Source organism: Phocoena sinus, chromosome 10 (genome assembly GCF_008692025.1).
Source record: "Phocoena sinus isolate mPhoSin1 chromosome 10, mPhoSin1.pri, whole genome shotgun sequence".
NCBI classification, from domain to species: domain Eukaryota; kingdom Metazoa; phylum Chordata; class Mammalia; order Artiodactyla; family Phocoenidae; genus Phocoena; species Phocoena sinus.
Window position 1 is genome coordinate 85,685,568 of NC_045772.1, and position 20,629 is coordinate 85,706,196.

The 20,629-nt window shown below is 36.4% G+C and overlaps 1 protein-coding gene across 13 annotated transcripts in view; it reads left to right on the forward strand.

The window, feature by feature from the left end:
* Nucleotides 1-20,629, forward strand: part of ABCC9 (ATP binding cassette subfamily C member 9) — a 150,544-nt gene that overhangs the window by 18,285 nt on the left and 111,630 nt on the right. For 11 of the 13 annotated variants that reach the window (XR_004351753.1, XR_004351752.1, XM_032645442.1 and 8 more), the window contains 9 exons: nucleotides 1,675-1,841; nucleotides 2,891-3,133; nucleotides 5,211-5,405; nucleotides 7,616-7,768; nucleotides 8,284-8,439; nucleotides 9,613-9,747; nucleotides 11,995-12,157; nucleotides 16,267-16,307; nucleotides 17,234-17,376. Coding sequence is in view for 11 of the 13 variants with exons in the window: in XM_032645442.1 (XP_032501333.1) it covers nucleotides 1,675-1,841; nucleotides 2,891-3,133; nucleotides 5,211-5,405; nucleotides 7,616-7,768; nucleotides 8,284-8,439; nucleotides 9,613-9,747; nucleotides 11,995-12,157; nucleotides 16,267-16,307; nucleotides 17,234-17,376 (1,396 nt within the window). In the remaining 2 variants the exon portion in view is untranslated. The remainder of the gene's footprint in view (nucleotides 1-1,674; nucleotides 1,842-2,890; nucleotides 3,134-5,210; nucleotides 5,406-7,615; nucleotides 7,769-8,283; nucleotides 8,440-9,612; nucleotides 9,748-11,994; nucleotides 12,158-16,266; nucleotides 16,308-17,233; nucleotides 17,377-20,629) is intronic. The other 2 variants (XM_032645451.1, XM_032645452.1) reach the window with 2 other exon arrangements.

Consider the following 20,629-nt stretch of genomic DNA (forward strand, 5'->3'; position numbering starts at 1 on the left):
ATACTTTGAGTGTGAGTGGACCTGTGACTTGAGTGTGAGTGGACCTTGAGTATGAGTGGACCTGTGACTTGCTTCCAGCCAATAAGGTTTGGCAAAGATGTAGATACCAAATCTGTTGAGACTGTAGCCCTAGTCCACACCTGGATTGCAGCCTTGATTCACAGAAACTGTGAGATAATAAATGTGTGTTGTTTTAAATTTCTAAACCTATCATAATTTGCTAAACAGCAATAGAAAAGTCAATATGCTTATTGTTCTTGATTTTTAATTTAACTTCATCGTGATCAGAGAACATTCTTTATATGATTTCCATTATTTTCAATTTATTGCTTCTTGTTTTCTGAGTGAGTATATAGTGTGTACGAGTACCATGTGAATTTAACAATAATGTAGATTTTGAAGAGGTGGTGTATTTTTATAATATTAAATATCAATCTTATACATATAAAGTAGTTCAAGGTGGTTGATAATGTTCAGACTTTCTAAATCTTCATTAGGCATATGTGTATTTTTTATTGTCTTTATGAAAAATGATACAGTTATCATAATTAAAAGTTAAAATTTTTCTGATAATACTCTGTCTTGAAGTCTATTTTATCTGATACTAACATAACCACTCCCGGTTTCTAATGCTTCTTGTTTTCATTGTATAGCTTTTTCCACCCACTTATTTTCAATCTACTGTTTCTTTACATTAAGGTGAATCTCTTTAGATAGCGCATAATTTGGTCCACTTATTTGTTCTAAATCCATTCTGACAATCCCTGTATTTTAAGCTAAAAAAAAAGATATAAGTTTCTATGCCAATGTTCAGTTATTTCTCTCTAAGGAAGTTGTGATCACCCTTAAACTTTCTGGTTTTGATAAGTGTTGTCCAAGTGGGATTGTCTTATGTGTATTTTAGATTTCTTCTTGCTCATCTCATATTCATTTGTACTGAGCTTTATTCAAAGTTCAAAGTATACTGGATCCTTGATGACAGATTTCTAGGAAAGTCTGTGCTTTCATCTCATATTTCTGCAAAATGCTGGCTGTGGTTATGAGATGATATAGATCCCTACTTTTCTGACCTACTTGTGGTCTAGTTTGCTCTGTAGGATCAGTGTTCTTCTCTGTGTACTGTGGATGCCTGTGGTGTTTTAAACCATTTGGGTGAGAAGAGTCACTTACTTACCTGAATTCTGATCAGTAAAGCAGAAACCCTATTACATTGCTACCTAGATTCCATAATAATTCCAGGATAACACCCCTGGCAATTGCAACATACTTACTAATGGATAGGTTACACAGTTTGTTAACTCTTTATATAATCAGGGCTTCTTAAAAAAACAAGACCAAAATATAAAGTCAACTTTAAAGTCTATAGAATTAATTACACGTTGAGTTCTGAAGAGTATAGTCTGTCCTATTTACATGTCTTCTTATATCTGCACATCTATCCCACATAATCAGAGTGGAAGCACTAATATTTTAAAGTCATTATCATACTTGCGATTCAAAACTCCAAAAGTACACCAAAGCATGTCTGTTGTTTTGTTAACAAATAAAATTATCTGGAAATAGAATATCTTAAATTGTCTTTGTCAACACTGTATTTATATTGAAATTTCAGTGAAGCTTTAAAAAATAGCAGTGAAAGATTGTATCTTTTCTTTTTACTTTTTATTTTTTCAGCCTTATTCCTGTATTGGGTAATGGCCTTTATCACGAAAACCATAAAGTTGGTCAAATACTGGCAGTCTGGTTGGGGAGTATCAGACCTGCGTTTCTGCATCACAGGCATAATGGTCATTTTGAATGGACTCCTGATGGCTGTGGAGATCAATGTCATTCGCGTCAGAGTAGGTATCTAGTGATTTTTGTATAGTTACTGGAGTTCAAGACCTGAATATTGAAGATCATTGTCAGTTAAGAATTGGTATTTAAGAGGATAAACAGTGAAATATCATCTATGTGTATAAATATAAAATTGAACTAATTACTAAGTTTCAGACCATTAATGTTCCCAAAATCTCAATGTGACCCTGGAATCTATTTACTGTATTCATTCATAAATATAGATCAAGTGCCTATGATGTGCCAGACATTATGCTTAGTCTATATTATAGATGAAACTGTTTTCATCAGGTAGTTCCATCATCCATGATCGGTCCAAAGCAAACCTGGCTTAATCAAACTAGTGTATTCGTAGAGATTTTGAATGGAAAAGAAGATAACCTAATCCAGTTTGCTCATTTCATTGGTGAAGAAACTTCCGTAGGTATAACTCTAGCTTTATAGCCAAAGTAATATGGTCAAGTCTCATACCTGGTCTGTGATTACAAACCTATTGTACTTCCCGCCACATAACGCTGCCCGTTATATAGTGTGATATACTAGTGACTGAGTTTTCAATGTTCATTTTCCATCAGAGCACTCTGAATTTGCTGTGAATGACAAGATACATATTGCAATGGGCAGTGGAAACAGCGAACATTAGCCAGACCACAAATTAACAGAGTGACTCACAGTGGTGTTGATAACACATTTAAGCAATCTGCATGATGTAAAAATATTCATTTAGTTGAATCTACCACTAAGTATCATGAAATATCATGAAAGGATATCACGAAAAATTGATTTTTAGTGATAACTGTCTTTTAAAGCGGTAATTGATTTTTAGCATTGGCCCAAGTGTATTAAGTGTGAAATTCTGGAATTTAATTAGAATGTAGTCACAACGAAAGGGATTTTTTTTTCCTCAAAAGGATATTTCAGAAAGGGATGGAAAGAAGTATGAAAATACAAATTTTGGCCTCATGAAATGAAAATGTAGAAGAGGTTAAAATTTTATTTTTAATATGTGGTAAAAGAGTTAGGTTGTTATCCTGTGGAATTTTTCTTGCCACAGAGATATGTGTTCTTCATGAATCCTCAGAAAGTAAAGCCTCCTGAAGACCTCCAGGATCTGGGTGTGAGATTTCTTCAACCGTTTGTGAATTTACTGTCAAAAGCAACATACTGGTGGATGAACACGCTCATCATATCTGCTCATAAAAAGCCTATTGATCTGAAGGCAATTGGAAAATTACCAATAGCAATGAGGGCGGTAACAAATTATGTTTGTTTGAAAGATGCATATGAAGAACAAAAGGTAAGTTAGTATCTGTTTTTCATGTCCATGATTGTAGAGAATGGGCCTATTAATATAAAGGCAGCAAGCTTAAATAATACCTACAGTTAAGGAAGAGCAGATTTTCTCAATCTGTCTTTCCCAGTAGTTTTGAGTCATGTTAACTGGGCTGCTGAGAATATACCAGAAGAGCCTATGAAATATGGTGTGTTAGTTGCCCAGTCGCTACATGAGGAGGGACAGAGAGAACACTGTGTTTTCTCTAGGACCAAATAGAAAGTAAGAATTAAGTTCAATAATTGTGTATGTCTAATCCTTGCCACCATATATTAATAATTCATGGAATTTTTATTGTCTTTTTTCAGGTATCTTGTCAATAATTTTGTTATTTAAAGGGAAAGTATCCATGAATAACTTTTGAGAAACTAAAACCCTTAAATTAATTATTAATTAAAATTTGGATTCTGTATTTCAAAATTGGGGAACTAAATTAAATAAAGGGGCATCATCTACCTACTCCATGTGTCATCCTACATATCTGGCAAAATTGGTTTCTTCTTGTACTTTCTTTGGGTATTTATAATTGCTTTTAAAAATTTAAATATCAGAATCTTCGGATATTTTCAATTTGTCTTGTTATCATTCTGAGTAGTTCTGTGTGATAGCCACCGTGGAAGATGTATTTTATATTGCTATCACCTACAGATATTATTGTAATTAAAAATAGGAGTATTTACACCAACATTGGAAGGGAATTGGGTATGATGGATCAATTAAAGAGTTTTTGGCTGTTCTAAATCAAGATCAACAAAGCATTTATGGTAAATGATGAAAATGACCTCTGTTTTGTGTCAAAAATGTGTGTTATGAAATTAATATTGCAGGAAATGGTTACTACAAACGAACCTGAGTCATCTCTCTGGTTTCACCTCTGGGAAAAGTATTGCATAATTTTTTTTTTTTTTTTTTTTTTGCGGTACGCGGGCCTCTCACTGTTGTGGCCTCTCCCATTGCAGAGCACAGGCTCTGGATGCACAGGCTCAGCGGCCACGGCTCACGGGCCCAGCCCCTCCGACTGGGGCACGAACCCGTGTCTCCTGCATCGGCAGGCGGACTCTCAACCACTGTGCCACCAGGGAAGCCCTTCATAATATTTTAAAAACTTAATTTTCTAAAGCAAAAATGAACGCTATAGCCTAAGCATAGCTTAAATTTTCTGACTGCTCTTTATAATACAGAGTCACTTGAACTCATTGTGTTAATGTCTTTTATCAATAAACTTTAAAAAATAACTGAATTATTCATCTCACAGGGAGTTGAATATGAAACACGATTGAACTGTAATGCATTGAGTTAGCGTCTTTGCCACAATGAAGAAACTCTATCTACTTCCTCTCCAAGATGTAATTATAATTGTTTAGGTCTTAAAATCTTTTCAGCACATGATTATAGAAGTGTGAATCCATGAGTTGGCTTAAGCAAATATGCCATTCTTCATTCTGCATTTCTTTGAGGAATAACTAGGAAACACAAGTCTAATGTAACTTTTAAAAAATTATTGACCCCCATTTATGGAGATGGGAAATACCTGGAGAAGAAACAATTTGAAGTTGGATGATCTCTTTTGTTTAGCTTGTAACTTGATAGATGAATCTCTTGTGATCTGGTGACTTCAGAAATCTTAACTAGACTGTCAATAACCTGGACCTTTGTATTTTACTATTTTCTTTTCCATACAGTGTTACTTGGTAATATTCATGACAAATTTATTCATTTTCTAAATCAAAGGGAATTAAAATTAGTTTGGTCTTAAGAATTTGGGGTCATCCTTTGAGAACTAAAAATAATACAAAATGTTTGAAAAACTGGCCTGGTTACTCTTCATTCTCTCTATTTCATTAAAACACATTCAGTAGTTATTGTTTACAAAGGATGCAAGGATACCAGACTATATGTACCATATTGAAAGGGATTCAGTAACATTTATTTTTAATCTTTTAAAATATAAGAAATATTGGAAGAGATGTCCGTAGTTCCTAAGATTAATTGCTGCTCTATTATTTTATTATGGTTCATCAAGGTTTTTCTTTTCTTTCAGAAAAAAGTGGCCGATCATCCAAATCGGACTCCATCTATATGGCTAGCAATGTACACAGCTTTTGGGAGACCAATTCTACTTAGTAGCACATTTCGTTATCTTGCTGACTTACTGGGTTTTGCTGGACCTCTCTGTATTTCTGGAATAGTTCAACGTGTGAATGAAACCCAGAATGGGACAAATAACACAACAGGAGTAAGTTTGTGGTGCTTTTGAAAGGAAACATATTATTGGCAAATTTCTTTATAATTGTTACTTTTTTAAAATGCAGTTTTATGAGCCATTCAAACAGGCTTATTTACAGAGAATTGAATGCTTTTTAAAAGAAAGAAAACAATAATTTTCCTTGTAGAGAAAAACATGAGTGTATGTATTCAATGAATGGATGTGGCCAACAAAATTATTTCTCAGATTCAGAGACTATAAACATTTAATAAGCGTTTACTGTGTGCTGGAAACGATGCTCAGAAATTTCATATTGATTATTTTATTAGATCTTTATAGCAATTCTGTAAAGAATTTTCATGCATGAGTACATGAGGGTGGCTGAGTCACTTGTTTAGAGGCCTATGACCAATGATATCGGCAATGTGATTTGTAGTATGTACTTTTATCTTTTCCTATATAGTAAAAGCCATCATCCTGTTTCACAATTATCAGGGCCAGTCACATACTTTTATTAGATATTATGTTACTATTGGGGACTATATAGTATAAATTATTTGCTGTTATAAATTTATATCTTATATTTCCTGTTCTTAAGAAAGTCTGCATCATGAACTTCCTACCTACCTTTCTTTCTAAAATAAGAGTTGATTTCCCTAGTTTCACATATAGAAACTCTAGTCCCGATGAATCAGTTTTCCTTTTCTATTCTCTCAATCTAATTTCCTGTCCTCTTTTCTTTACCTTTTTTTTTTGCGGTACGCGGGCCTCTCACTGTTGTGGCCTCTCCCGTTGCGGAGCACAGGTTCCGGACGCGCAGGCTCAGCGGCCATGGCTCACGGGCCCAGCCGCTCCGCGGCATGTGGGATCTTCCCGGAACGGGGCACGAACCCGTGTCCCCTGCATCGGCAGGCGGACTCTCAACCACTGCGCCACCAGGGAAGCCCTTATTTAACCTATTATAAATTGTACACATTTTCAAAGCCTGCAGTAAATGCTGCATCTTCGGTGAAACTTTTTCTGCTTGTCCTCGTTGGAATTTGACTCTCCTTGGTACCCTTCTAGCACGTTGTTCACTTTGCGTTGGCACTTACCATAAATGCTATTTATAATGAAGCAGGTTATTTATGGATATACTTACCTTTCTAGGTTGTGAGCTCTTTTAAACAGAGCAACTAAGAACAGTTCCCATTTGTGCCCACAATGCTTAGCCCAGTTCCTTGCATATATTAGTGCTCAATTGTAATAGAGGTGAACCAGATATTTTACCATTGAATACACGTTTGTGATGTTTTGTCCCTAGTAGCCTGATTTACATACAGATATCGGAATTCCACATAGAATTCCATCATCCCTCTCCCTTACACATATTAACCATGTATTTTTCTGAGAAGGAAGACACTTACACATTTGTATGTATCCCCAGGAAAGAAGAGGAAGGGGACCAGAAGTAGAATTTAACGGATCTAAACCATAAAAACTGAAGAGTGCCCAAATTGGCATGTGTTGATTTGAGTGTTGCTTTTCCCTTACTTCTAACAAACAAGTCACCATATGCTAGTTACAGACAAAAAGCAATCAATCTGTATATTCTTATGGTGACTTAAGTCATAATCTGACTAAAACAGTTTTTCATAAGTTGTGTTTTGTCACTGAAAGTGTCATGTGGGTGAAATAAATAGCCAAATTATGTATTTTATAATTTATTTCATTATATGAATTCAGATAGATGAAGATCAGAAAAAGTCAACTCTGTAGAATTATTTTAAATTAATAAGGCTATGGAAATTGTATTTTAGTTTCATTGGTCTTGGAAATTTTATTTTTGTCCCATTGGTCTTTCTGACCGACTATCAGCTTTGTAGCAGAACTTCTACTTCTAAATTACAGTCTAAACTAACTTCTATCTTGGTTTACTGTTTTCCAGTTAACTAAGGTAGACTATATCTTTGTAGAAAATGTATTCAACTTAAAAAATTTTTAATGTACCTTTTTTCCTACAAATGCCTTCAGGCATTTCCAGCCATCTTAATCATCAATTTGGGAATTTTTACATTGAACTGGTTTGTATTTGTATCTGTGGATATTATGAGGAAAACCCAAAATTGCCTTGCTGTGGCTCATTCCATTGCTGTACTATAGACATTGAATTTTTATATTTAACAACCATGTATTGTTTAATGCATGCAAGCCAGTATATGAACAGTTTTAATTTATATCTTTTCTTCTTTTGGGGTAAGACTTCAGAAACCCTCTCATCAAAGGAATTTCTTGAAAATGCCTATGTTCTAGCAGTTCTTCTGTTCTTGGCTCTTATTCTGCAAAGGACATTTTTGCAGGCTTCCTACTATGTAACCATAGAGACTGGCATTAATCTCCGTGGAGCCCTGCTGGTACGTACAAGCTTTGAATGATCTTGGCCTCTTGAAAATGCCACATACCATCCAGTGATAGGAATGGTAGAGGCTTCAGTTTAGTTTTTTCCTTCCATTTTCACTGTGATATTATGACATCAACACTTCTAGGATCTAATGAATAAAAAAGAACCACAGAGCTAATTAATAAACCCACTGAGAATTAAAAATAATACTTATAATAATATATTAAAATATTTTGAAATCTTGCATTTATTTATTTCTGTTACTATTTGTTCCAGAGATTATGTTTAAATTTGAACATATGTTTAGATTATATCACAAGAAAAAATAAGTTTCTCTTTAGTTGAGGACTGAAAGTAACAATACTGAAATGAAAATAATGGTTGACTTAAGAAGATGGCATTATAGGGTTTTTCTCCTTTTTTTCAAAAATTTTTAAAAAGTTATTTTTTTCAGTGAAAATAAATAAGCATAATGTTGATTATTAAGTTTAGAGCTTCAAGTACATTTCTCTTTTTTTTTTTTTTCAGGCCATGATATACAATAAAATCCTGCGGCTTTCTACATCTAATTTATCCATGGGTGAGATGACCCTGGGTCAGATCAATAACTTGGTTGCCATTGAAACCAATCAACTCATGTGGTTCTTGTTCCTGTGTCCCAATCTATGGGCTATGCCTGTTCAGGTAGATCAATATAAGTAAGATTCTTATTTGCAGAGGAAATAAGAACAAGAAGATATGTTTTAAAATTTATTGTTTGTTTTTTCATTTGTAATGGAAATCCAAATCCAAGTGTATATCATTCACAGTGCTTGGCACCAAGATTTAGAATATGCTTTGTTTTATTTTATCAAAATATGTTTATACACAGATCAACTAGGTAGCTGCCTACATGGTGTAATTTTAAATGCATCAAAAATTCCAGGCTGCCTCTAAATGACTGCATCGGAGGTGACCTGAAGGGAATTTTCATTTTGATTGGAATTCCCAAAAAGCCTAATTGATTAGTCACTAAACTAATGTGCCATTGCCTCCAGAAGGTCACTAATAAGCTGTTATCATTGGCATATAGGCACGGTTAAAGGCTTTAACTGTATGGATACAATTCATTAGTTGACATCTTGAGCTGTGATAAACTGAGCTATGGGGAAATTGAAAAAAAAAAAAAAACAACAAGAGAAGATAACAGGGTTAAAACCCGAGTTTTAAAAAGAGAAGAAGAAGGTGACAAACCGGAGAGGCTAGGCCTACATGGTTCAGTCTTCGGTTCGGGAAATAAATTTAAAAAGGGAAGTAAGGTAAGATGGGGCACCAACGTTAGCTCCTCCACGGTTTTAGTTAGACCTACCCTTTTTGTCGTTAAGTGACTTCTGGGGTCATTGAGGAGCTGACGAGCTCAGATCACTTAGTCCACAAACAAGTAACTTGTTCTCTTACATGATGATGCTGGTTCTTACTTTCTATCCCTCTTGCCTTGAAAAGCTAATACGGTTCCAAGAGAATATGGGATGTTAAATTTATGGCGGGTGACAACATTTTCTAGAAAAATTTTGTGTTCTTTTAAAAATTTGAAGCCTGTTTCAGGTTGAAAGCATCCTTGGGACCACTCTGCAACTTCATGCAGTAAGTTGGTTCAGCACCAGGTGCACACATCATGACACTAAAAATAAATGCCAGCTATTTAGCCCTTGCCAGATAAATCATAGTAAAACTCAGCTGTCACAGTTGAGCTGACTTCCAAATACACTTAATATAATAATTAAGGAACACTGTAATTTCACTAAAAAGTCCTTCCTTTCATGCAGCGGTCCCCACACCCCTATTCTTTTCCCCCTTGCCTTGTATTTTCCCTGCTAGATCATAATGGGCGTGATTCTGCTCTACAATTTGCTTGGGTCCAGCGCGTTGGTTGGTGCTGCTGTCATTGTGCTCCTGGCGCCAATTCAGTACTTCATTGCTACAAAGTTGGCAGAGGCTCAGAAGAGCACTCTTGTAAGTAACATCTTTTGGAAACTTTATTAGGAAAATCTAGTCATGCGGTTTTATTTTTAAAATATAGGAAATTACTACATACCACTCAGGATTATTTGGAAATCATTATATTTCATTTCAGTTCTTAGGCAGCAGATGGGACATTTCTGGGCTGCTCAACAATTTTTAAAAGTGGATTTGACATCTAAGACGGAACGATCTTAGACTGGAAATGCAAGAATCCCAATGCCTGATGTTTTCACGAGTCATGATGTGATGAGGCTTTGGATCTTCTTGTAGATCACTTACCTATACTTATGGGTACTAGAGAACCCACTTGTGGGTACTTTAGATTACACGTACATTGGATGTCAATTACTGACATGGGAGAAATGGATCGAGGAACAAATAAAGGGTCAGATTTGGTGCTTCTGAAATTAAATGTCCGTAGGGTTGAATCAGACCATGTGATGAGCTATGGAGTTACACTGAAGTGTTTCAGTGGCAGCTGCTCTGCCTATGTTCGTGGTCAACTTGGCAAGCAAGAAAAAGCTTCATTATTGACCCTTTCTGGCTTCAATTTGCCATGAAATCATTTTATTTGAGCAAGAATTGGCTTCTTTTAAAGAAATATTTGCAAATAATAAAATTGTTGACAGCATGTTTAGAAATAAAGTTTGATTAAATATGAGCAAGGCTGTCTGTAAATCAGGCGTGAAATGTAGGGATGCTGCCACTGGTGGACTGTTTCCCAAGTTGGTGTTTCTACCGTGACAAGCAAGTCTCATGTCACACAAGTGGTTTTTATCACTTGTTTTTCTGCCGCTTCTGATGAGGTTCCTTATTATTTCTGTCTGAGCCATCTACCCTCTTTACTCCAGGACACGAATACAGAAAGGTGTGGAAGAGGGACACAAAGAGGGGATATGACAAACCAACATCTGACTTTCATTTAGCCATTCATACTGATTCGTTCACTCACCAAAGCAGTCATTGATAGGCCCTTAAGACCCTCAAGAGACAAAAGGGTGAATAAAATCAGATCATTTGCTAATGCCATTTGCGGCAACATGGATACAACTAGAGATTATCATACTAAGTGAAGTAAGTCAGCGAGAGAAAGACAGATATCATATGATGTCACTTATATGTGGAATCTAAAAGATGACACAAATGAACCTATCTATGAAACAGAATCAGGGACATAGAGAACAGACTGACGGTTGCCACGGGGGAGGGGTTGGGGGAGGGATGGAGTGGGAGTTTGGGGTTAGCAGATGTAGCATTTATACATAGAATGGATAAACAACAAGGTCCTACTGTAGAGCACAGGGAGCTATATTCAATATCCTATGAGAAACCATAATGGAAAAGAATATAAAAAAAGAATGTGTATATGTATAGCTGAACCACTTTTCTGTACAGCAGTAATTAACACAACATTGTAAATCAACTATACTTCAAAAAAAGTCAGATCATTTGCTGCTTTTGCTTCCTTCTATCTGCCTTTTGCCACTCTGCAGATCCTTTAGAGAGTTCACAGGTGATATTGCACTTTCCTAGTAATTCTAATGTAATATTTGGGGGAAACTGAAACAGTTGACTAAAGAGAGGCTTTTGGATCTGCTACACATCTCTTTACAGTTAATCCAAGTGGTTAGCAATCAGTGCCTCTAATTTAGGCCTTACACAAGAGCTTATGAAGAAGGAGGTGGAGATTTCTTGAAGTTAAAAATAATAGGCTTGGTTTCAATAAGTGTCTTATGAAGACTCAATGTGAGCACACACAATACTGTACCCTCACATTCCCAAATCAGAAGCAAACTGACTTTTCTTATATTCATTGTTTCTCTTTTTCTAAGTATGAGTGATAGTTCTGAGGGGAGAGAGAAATGATTTGGATATCAGGAGGAGCCATTGGAAGCCTCTTTATCATTTCCCTACATGTCTGTGTGTGTTATCTGCCGATATTATTCAAGGAAATCATGTGAAACTTAAGAAACTGCTTTTATTTAAACCAAAGCAACAGAGGCATAAACAGTTTTTAGGTGGAAAGAAATTTGAGGCCGTCTCATTCAACTCTTCATTTTCACACTGGAGGCAGCAGTACAGAGAGTTTCATTGCTTCTCCCGGGAATCTCACAGCCATCATTAGACTCAGAGCCAGGCAGAAATCACGCTCTCCTCAATCCCTATCTAGCATGCGGCATTGCCTCTCTGATTCACTTGGATGCAGCTTGCATTGTTTTTTATTCCTTTCTTTTATAGGATTATTCCACTGAGAGACTGAAGAAAACAAATGAAATACTGAAAGGCATCAAACTTCTAAAGTTGTACGCCTGGGAGCACATCTTTTGCAAGAGTGTGGAAGAAACGAGAATGAAAGAACTATCCAGTCTCAAAACCTTTGCTCTTTATACATCACTCTCCAGTAAGTTGCTGTTGCTCTGAGGACCACCCAAAAACATGTGGTCTGTTCACTTTAACTTGCGATCATTGAGGCATTCTAGGCATCAGAGGAAGCCCATTTATTTTCTCCATTTGTGTGGTCCAATAGCCGCTAGCCACGCGAGGTTATTTAAATTTAAAGAGCAGAGTTAGGACAAGCTAAGAGTCAAGTAGACCTGAATTCAGTTCTTTACAAATGTGTGTCTTTGCCATGTTACTTGACATCCGAAATCCTTGGTTTCTTCATCTGTAAAATGGGGATGGTGATGATTCGTAGTACTGATCATGGAAACCCTCTTATCAGTTACAGTTGGGATGCATCATGGGTTTTCAGTAAAAATTTATTTAAATTGATTTGACGGTAATACTGTTGATCTTCTCGTCCCCAGACATCCTTAAAAAATTATGTGAGGTTGTCTTCCCTGTCTCTTTGGGAGTTTATGTTGTTACGTTTCCTCGAAGATTGCGTGTGAAATGCCAGTTTTGAAAATTGAGGAGAAAACAGTGTCAGCATTTCCAGTTGAAAGAAGCCAAACTGCATTCACATAAAATCCTCTTTTCCAATGCACTTTCAAGACTTTTTAAATACAAAGCATTTTCTCCACAACTCTAATTTTTAAAAAGCAATTACTACAAAAATATTGTTTTTTTCTCAAAGAGTGACACTGAATACTCTCAAGAATGAGTTCGTGTTAGTACAATTCTTCTGAACTTAGCCAAACTACTCTCACTAATATTTGATTTAGTTTGTGTGTCAGTTTTGCTCATTTCTATTGTTCCCCAGACCTTCCACAACTTAAAGTTTTGGAGGTTTATAGATTGTTTCCTTTGAATTCTAAAATACTTGAGTCCTTAGAGATTATAAACATTACATTTGTGAAATGAATTTAAGGAAAATATTTGGTTTATATAGCTCATTTATTCTAGCCTTAATGCTGGATACATTAGAAATGAAATGGGGAGATTTATCTTCCAGCTCCGCCCCACTAATATGGTGTCAAAACGCTAGAAGATGGAATGATCGATATTCACTTGCTTATATGATAGTACTCTAAGCTGCTGGCTCCTACAATATATTTCTCTCTGCAGTGGACTGAAGTTCTCATGGCGAGGATGGATACAGCCAGAAATAGTGATGATAATAATGATAATAACAAAAATATATTGAGATACTCAGCCAATTATTGCCATAAGTAGCTTTACATATATCGTCCTATTTAATCCTCACAACAGCCCAATGATTTTGATTCTTTTTTTTTTGGCCACGCCACATGACTTGCAGGATCCCTGGCCAGGACCAGGATCGAACTCAGGCCCCAGCATTGAAAGTGCAGCGTCCTAACCACTGCACCGTCAGGGAATTCCCCAAAGATTTTGATTCTGTTATTACCTTCACTTTGCAAATTAAAAGATGAAGGTGGAGAGAGCTTAAGTAACTTGAATTTCCCCCAAATCATCCAGCTACTAAATGGCAGAGGTGGGTTGTTAACTCACCTCAACCCAGTTATGTAAGATTTGGGTTGGTTTTTGAAAGTCAGAGACAAAGAGAAGAGGACAGAGGCCATACTGAAAAGAAATCATGTTGGTGAAAATGCATCATCATGTTTTTCTGATTATAGGCAGCAGGAATTCTTGTATCAGTGGTGTGAGGTTTCGCTTACACCACTTCCAAGTTTTCCGATTTGGTTACGTATGGTGGTGGTGGTGGTGAAGAGCTTCCATTATCTGAGTTGAGTGGACCTGGCTCTAAATCTCAATTCTACCACTTCATAGCAGTATGGCTTTGACCAAGTTACTATTTCTATCCTCCAAGGCTCAATTTTTTCATGTGTGACAGTGGAAAATAACAATCTCTACCATGTAGGATTGTAGTAAGGATTAGAATAGATGAAGGAATGCTGCAAATGTTGATTGACTCTATTCCAGGCACTACATCAAGGACTTGCTACTCATTCTTTTGTATAATGCACCTGGCAAGTGGGCTAGTGTTCAATAACCTCCCTCAGTTTCCTCCTCTAAAAATTGGTGTAATAAGAATAATACCTTTCTCACAGGTATATTGTGAGGGTCAAATGAGGCACTGGACGTGGCACTCTTCTGTCACTGTTAAAAATATTTTGTAAATAGTATTTGCAGAGTACCATAAGTTCAGACCAAAAAAAAAAAAGAAAGAAAGAAAGAAAGGCAAATGTCAACTGTATAACATAGTGGTTACTGTTGGGTCTTAGAGTGCGGGCTGACCTGAAATGAAATCCTGCCTCAGCAACTTGTCTGCTATACATCCTTGGTCGGCATTTGGTGGCATCTTGGTTTCCTCATCAGGAAGTTGGGCAGTATTAAGCATACCTGGGGGAATTAAATAAGATAATGTATGTAATGTGTTTAGAAAAGCACCTGAAACATAAAAGCGCTCAATCTGTGGTATCGGAAAATATTGAAAAGCAAAGTTAAACAGGTTAAATACTAATAAAACTGAAGATCCAGCTCTATGATCAGTGTTCTTGCCACTGGAGATCATATCTGAGGGCAAAAGAGATTCTGTTAAATCATTTCCTAATCTCCACTGCCAAATGGTCATGTGCTGTTCATGGATTTCATTTTTTGGCGAAAGACAAGGATACGATTTTATTTTTTCTCTCTTCACTTTGATAGAGTTTTATATGGAGAAGTGGGAAGAACATGAAGCTTTTGACTAGAAAGGTCTGGGTTTTATCCAAGCTCTGTCATCTCCTAGTTCGGAATCTTGCCTGTTACTCATCTTTCCTAAGTTGTTTCCTCATTATTGCGCAGGGTAGTTGTAATCATTAAATAGGAGAAGGTACTCCCATCATACCTCAGTAATTGTGAGTTGTTGAGTAGTGGCAGAGTGAAGTGGTGGTGAGTACGGTCTGAGGAGCCCAGCTGTGTGACCTCGGGCGTCTCATCCTCATCTTTATGATGAGGTAGGAAGGGTCCCTGATAACCTGCACTGAGTGCAGAGTGCCAAATAAATAGGTTTTAGTAAAATAGCAACTGCTCTCACTCTTCCTCATCACAGGAGATTACTTATTTAAAGATATTTAGAATGAGTTATAAATAATGGTGTGGAGGAAAAGAATGAAATACACTTAGAAAAAAAAGGTAATAATAGCCAGAGAAAGGTGAAGACAGAAACACGATTCTTCATCTGTACTGTTATGAGTCTCAGAGCCGTGTTTGGATTGCTGGTACCATACAAGAATTCAGATTTGGTAGCTAAGCCACCTCTGGACCTTCAGAAGCACAGGCTGAGTCTGTACACGGTGGTAAGGACAGTTCATGAGAGCGGATCATGAGAGCTGGTGATAGTTTTTAGATGGACTGTCTTCTGAGCATCAAGAAAACTAGATTATAGTTCTTGCTCTGCCATTGCCTGGCCCTGTTACCAACAATGCAGTTACCTTTTGGTCCTCCGTTCCTAAAACTCTATGGTTTATGACAAAATAACTACAAATCATCAACTTGGCTTTTTATTTTTCCTATTACTTCCAAATGCTAGTATTTTAGCCTAAATGTGAGTTTTTCTCATTTCAGTTCTGCATATTATGTTTATCAAGTGATAGTGCAATATATTCCTGGAGAGATATTTAAACTAGCAGAGGGCCCAGGATATGGAGCTATTTTATTAAACAAAAGGTCTATAAGTGAAAATTAATATCACTGCTGGAAGGAGATTTTTCACGTGATGTCAAATTCTTTTTATCTGTGTAATATCCCAATTTTTATGTTTTTAAGTTAGTTTAGTGGACCAAACAAAATACAGACCGTGAATACTTTGAAGAATGCATATGTGTTAAATTCTAATAACTTTATCTAAATTTTGCTCTTTGTAACATTTCATAAAAAAAAATAAATTTTCACATTTTCTGGTTAAGTCTCGCCTATGGGAGTTCACAACTGTGAACCAGGAAATACCAACCGGGAAATGTTTGTGGACTCAAGACAAAAATGTTACTTAACGTACTTGGTCTTTCCTGTCTTCAAGGAAAGTTAGAGTAATAATTGATGATTAATTAAAGTTACTGAAATGTCTCACAGTTCACTGAAATTAATGTATTTGGTTTCTTTCCACAGTCTTCATGAACGCGGCAATCCCCATAGCAGCTGTTCTTGCTGTAAGCCACTTTTTCTTACCTTAAGAAATGGACTTATGTCAGTGTTCAGAAATGACTTAGGAACAAGAATGGGTGGGTGGTAACATATATTACCTCACCTTCAGTTTTCTCTTTGCTGTTTCCATCGTGATAGTTCTAATCTGGGGTTTCTCATCCGTGGCACTGTGGACCTTTTTGGGCCCAATAATTAATTCTTTGTTGTGAGAACCTGTCCTCTGCATTAGGATGTCTAGCAGCATCCCTGGCTTCTTATTAGATGCCATTAGTACCATCAAAAGTATCCCCAGACACTGCCAAATGTGTCCTGGGGAGCAAAATTAGCAGAGGTTGAAAACTTACTGTCCTAATCTCCATGACCTGGTTCCTGGACACTCTTACAAGATAGTGCTAGATCAACAACTGGAAAATGTTAAATGATTACATTATATTTCAAACAAAAAGGACAAACCCAGGAACTAGTATTATACTTAGAAATATTTGTAAATAAGTCTGCCTTGGACACCATTGTTGGCGATTTTAGGAAAGATCTACAATAGGGACCCTAAAACGATGGAATGTTTCCTTTTTTCTGTCAGAAACTTTAGTATTGGTTGGAAAGAGCCTGAGTAGGTGTTAAGAACTCTGGATTCTCTCATGGTTATTCCCCCATCTCAGTAATCTGACAGAAGTTAATTTTCTAATCTGTCAATAGAATCTGTTTTGCCCCTTTCACAAGTTTACTGCTAGAATGAATGTAAACCATTAAGTACTCTACCAATAGCAAGTGTTATTTTTCTTAGGGAGTGATTCGGATGAAGTAATTGTATTATATTTTTCAGAGTTGCAACGGACATATTGGCATAGTAGAATTTGTTAGGCTTGTAAAATTGAGCGCAAGTATTTGTGAACCTTTCTCTAGCTTTCTCTAAAATCCTTTCTTTGCACAGACATTTGTGACGCATGCGTATGCCAGCGGGAACAATCTCAAACCTGCGGAGGCCTTTGCTTCACTGTCTCTCTTCCACATCCTGGTCACCCCTCTCTTCCTGCTCTCCACTGTGGTCAGGTTTGCCGTCAAAGCCATCATCAGGTATGTGCTGGAGTGTCTGGAGTTCTTTGCTTGATTATAGAAATGCTATCTGTTCATGGTAGTGAGTTAGGAAAAGTATAAAAAGAACATCCAAATCACTGCCCAGAGATAACTTGTTAAAATTTTGGTATGCTACCTTTCAGTCTTTTATCTATTTCATATAAAAATAATTATTCTAAAATAAAAATTTTGAACTTTGGGGGGTTACTTTTCCCCTCATTAAGACCATAATACATTACGTTTATTGGCTACATGATATTCCATTGTTGGGAAGTATTCTAATTTACTTAATGGTTACCTCTTTCTTAGACATTCAGAATGTTTCTGTTTTCACCCATGTAACATAAATAATGGAAATTACATTTGAGAGAAGCATCTTTTTATCTTTAAACTTTTCTCTGATTATTTTCTAAAGTCAGATTTCTAGAAGTGGTGATACTTGTTCTAATAGATGCATCTTCTTAATGCCCTTTATGAGTATGGCCATGTTGTTTTCCATTGAAGGAGGCGTAGGTCAAAATGTATACAGATTTTAAAGTTTTTTTTTAATGAATATGGCCATAATATTTTCCAGCAAAGCTGGGCCAGTTTATGTTTTTACCGGCAGTGATGGAGAATGTTCATATCAATACATATTTTCTGTTTTAATTTTAGTTTAATTTGGCCAAAAAAAAAAAAATCCAGGCTCACAGTCTCTGAAAATGGAAAAAACTTTGCAAAACTGAGTGCAGTGTTTTGTTAATTTTAAGTATACTTCTATAGGTTGCTAAGCAGTGTAGACTTTATCTCAGACTCACAATTTCCCATAAAAATAGACGTGGTCTGATAATGACCATTTCCTCACCATTTTTACTTGCATTATATAATAAATATGTTACCATACTATATTATACTACCCTGTATATGCCATAGTGCCATAGCTATGTTTCAGTCTATATTATAAACAAGGTAGTCCTAAAGTGGTATTTTGCCTTTTGCTATAAGGTCTTATAAACCTCATAAAACCTCAGCATGTTTCATAAACGGTCATTATCATATTTATATCTGGCCTTTGAAAGAAATGCCAAGATGTTTCAATACAGAAGGAAAATTGGAAAGTCGAGGCCTTAAATATACTAAGCATAGTATTGTCTTTAACAGCAATGTAGAGCATCTATTGTAAGGTCCTTGAAAATGAAATACTTTCCCAATGTCTATGTATTGTTAAGCAAACTATTTTTTAATATTCAAGATACCAGAACCTCTAGCTTTAGGCAATAGTTTATATGGGCTTAACAAAGACTTAATACCAAATATCATTAAAATTCATATACCTTATCTAACTATAAACGAAGCTCTGATTTTTTACACTAATACCTTAACAAGATTTCCATCCTATTCTGTAAGATATGCCGTTAGTCACAGATTCTGGAGCTGTTAAGAGTTTAAAGCTCAGGATCCTCTGACCTCATCTGCCCTCACTGTCTTATTGTTCTGACTTCTGAAACACTTGTACGGATCACTGACTGATTTCTGTAGCACCACTTCCAAATTAGGCAGTGCTCTGGAAGGGAAGCGACTTCAAACAATAAAACTGATAAATGGCCAGAGTCTGCTATTTTGGTTCTTATTTTCATTTTCTCCACTTAATAGCTGTCCCTCTCACGGTTGCCTTTTTAATTGAATTTGACTTTGTGCTACAAGTCAAATAGAAAACAGTTGATAACTAATAATAGATCAGTCCTCTGAAATCAGGAGGTTACCAAGCACTGAAAAGACTTTTAAGAGTTGCTGTGAAAAAAAATTAATAAATCTAGGAGTGTGGGTTTTTCCCCAAGTCCATAGTATACAATCCTGCTGTAGTAAATCCTAGTAAAGCTGAGGGTGGATCGTAATCACTGTATATTTCTGCATAGAACTCTCTCTTCTGTACATTCCAGGGAAAAGGCATTTGCCAGTTTGATAAAGACCAGTCTATTTTCAGGGCTCAGCTCCAGATTTTCCCAAGCCATAGGTCAAATAGAATCAGCTTATAAAAACTTGCTTCTCTAAAATGAATTTCAGTGGTTGATTTGTGGGTCCTAGGGAGATGACCAGTCAACAGAGGAGACCAGTCCTTTTTCCCACTGTGTGCCGGTTCTCGGAACCCAAATGAGCGTCTTTCCCAGTGTGGACTGGGCTTGGCATTTCCTTCTCTGCCTGGGAACCCGTGACCAGGCTTTAATGCCAGTTGGCCCACAGCGAGTTGAGCAGCCTGTTTATAATCGGAGACTTCGGTTAGCTGATTTTGAAACCTCCTCTTCAGGACTGTGGAAGTCATAAGTTCTTTGCTACGCTCTGAGGTGCATTCAGAAATTTGGTGGGTTAGAATAGGGTGCAGCATACTCCACAACTCGTGTTACGTGTGCCTGTAAGAGATGCGTGAACTTCTCTGCTGGAGGAAGATTCCATGCCATGTAAAATTCGTTGCTTCGAAAAAATTCTATGCTTTCTTTTAAAAATGTTTAGCTTGTTAGACAGAATTGTCTTTTGTGGTGCTCACTGGGTGGGATCTTATGTATACGTAATAAAATGCAAGAAAGAGGCAGTTAAGATTCAGGTTATCTCCTAGTAACCCCAGCACCCCACATCATTTGAGTTTTCTGGACCTTTTATGGCGATGTGTTCGTCTACATTTGCAAAACAGAGGGAAGAAATGAAGAAAAGTAGGAAAGTCACTAGTTTCTAAAATATTAAAATATTTGAATTAGTGATTTTTTTCATGATGCTTGCTTTACTTGTCCTCTTTGCTTTATTTGTAAGAAAATAGTTTATGCATTTTGCTTTTCTGGAGGAAAAGGTTAAGTCGCTATATTGTATCCTTTATAAGTAATTTGAGTTTAGGTTTCTGGTACTTGATGTACAATGCAGTATCTATATCTAGAGATGTTATTTACCAAGGAAAAAAATGTGTAAAACTAATCCCTTGCTTTGGTGGAAGATAACTCTGTGTCCTTTCTCTCATTTACCTCCCAAAGGAAAGTACCCTTGGCTAGTCTACTGTGATTACCTTCAATCAAATAAATTGTTACTATATTTATCATAGAACATTCTCGCAGGTTGACCTGGTCCACATTTACAAAACTTTCATGGTTTCCACAAGAAAATACATAACTGCCAGCAACAAAATCAGTTGTTTCCCCCAAACATAGCACCTGTCCAAGGTACTCAAGCTGTATATAAACACCCAAACTTGAAAAGTGAAAAAATATCATCGGTAACAAAACCTTAAATA